The sequence below is a fragment of the Protobothrops mucrosquamatus genome, unplaced genomic scaffold, assembly GCF_001527695.2.
Source record: "Protobothrops mucrosquamatus isolate PMUCROS unplaced genomic scaffold, P.Mucros_1.0 scaffold9336, whole genome shotgun sequence".
Taxonomy (NCBI): domain Eukaryota; kingdom Metazoa; phylum Chordata; class Lepidosauria; order Squamata; family Viperidae; genus Protobothrops; species Protobothrops mucrosquamatus.
Genome location: NW_015395128.1, coordinates 1,931 through 3,477, shown reverse-complemented (window position 1 = coordinate 3,477; position 1,547 = coordinate 1,931). Strand labels below are relative to the sequence as shown.

General features: G+C 47.8%; 1 protein-coding gene across 1 annotated transcript in view; it reads right to left on the bottom strand.

The window, feature by feature from the left end:
- LOC107300960 (hepatocyte nuclear factor 1-alpha-like) overlaps positions 1 to 1,100 on the bottom strand; it is a gene marked incomplete at both ends in the record, with an annotated part of 7,680 nt that extends 6,580 nt beyond the window's left edge. The window contains one exon of the mRNA XM_015830239.2: positions 901 to 1,100. Coding sequence (XP_015685725.2) covers positions 901 to 1,100 — 200 coding nt within the window. The remainder of the gene's footprint in view (positions 1 to 900) is intronic.
- Positions 1,101 to 1,547: the final 447 nt, after the last annotated feature.

Sequence of the window (1,547 nt, the reverse complement as noted above, 5' to 3'; positions counted from 1 at the left end):
ATAATGTTTGGAACATTATATTTACTCACACATTAATCGGCTATCCACTCACGTAAACTAGGGAGTGACCCTAACATTTTGAGAACATGTATTTTCTTAACAGGGATGTTATTATTTACTATTAATGTTAGTACTATTTTTACTATTATTATTATTATTATTTAATATATTGTAAAAAGTGATGGCTATTGCTGGTCTAAGACCGTAATAAAGTTTATTATTATTATTTATGGAGTCCCCGTATTCGCTCTTAAAAAAATGAATTACATGTATATGTACAATTTAATTCAATCAAATTAAACCTAAGTGTGGTGGGTTTGCTGCCTATTCCTCTGTCTTGACCCCACCATCTTTTTTTTTGGGGGGGGGTACAGACTTCCGGAGTGACATTTGCAGATCCCCCCCCCCAAAGTTTGCAAGGATCAGGATTTCAGACCCAGAGGATGGCATGTCACTGCATTTCCACAAGAAACATTTTCTGCCCATCTTGCAATCCAGGAGGGGGCAATAATAATACACTCCCCACCCATTAGCAGATGTGGCTAACATCTGGCCATTTTCTGCTGAAATGAGAAGCTAAGACAAAAGAGCCCTTGAGCCTCAGAACTGGCTCGGAGCATCTCATGACCCTGAATCAGGAGCCTCCCCCAGGCCCACCCAGCCTTCCGCCTCAACCCTCTGCCCACAGCAGCCCTCAGCCCCAGAAGGAGGAAAGCCTGCCCAGATGGGGGTCTGCCTAGGGCGCCGTCTCCCACCTCTGAGCTAGGAAACTTTGCTCAGAGGAGGAATGCCCCCAACCTGGGCATCTTGGAGCAGAGATACCTCCCAGCGTCCCAGCCGGCCCCTGGTCTACACGGAGGGGTCTTTGGGAAGAGACCTGCTGCCGGTTGCTGTACTTACGCTGGGCCACCTCTCGCTGCTTGCGAACGTACCAGGTGTACAAGGCGGCTCTCTTCTGGGTCTTCATGGGGGTGCCCTTGTTGAGGTGCTGGGAGAGGTGGGACTGGTTCAAGCCCGTGGTGTCCACCACCTCCCGTTGAGGGATGTTGTGCTGCTGGAGGTAGGACTTCACCATCTTTGCCACCCTCCAGGGATCCTCCCTGGAAGAGACCGAAAGCGGCTGCCTCAGAGAGGGGTCCTTGTCCCCCTCTGAATCTTGAGATACAATTTAAGACAATGTACACGGCCACCCAACTCACTCTTGGTGACTCTGAGCAGCTTACAAGGATAAACAATCCAGAATTGTTGGATTCACATAATGTGTTGCCACCAAATGAGTAAATCTTAGAGATAACATTAGGTTCTCTAATTCCTGGAATGTGTGAAGACACCAGCTGCATGCTCACAACTCTGTTTTAGCCCCGTGATGTCAAATTAGACCAGACTAGGAAGCCAGCATCAAGCAGGCTAAGACTACTTTTATTCTGACATCACAGTAACAGAATCCTGCAAGTCTGAAGCCCCTTCTTTCAATCCTCCCTCCCATTATCTTCAAGAGAACCAAGGAGGGTCTTGTCTGAGACCTTTTGCAGGTTTCAGTCCCGGCC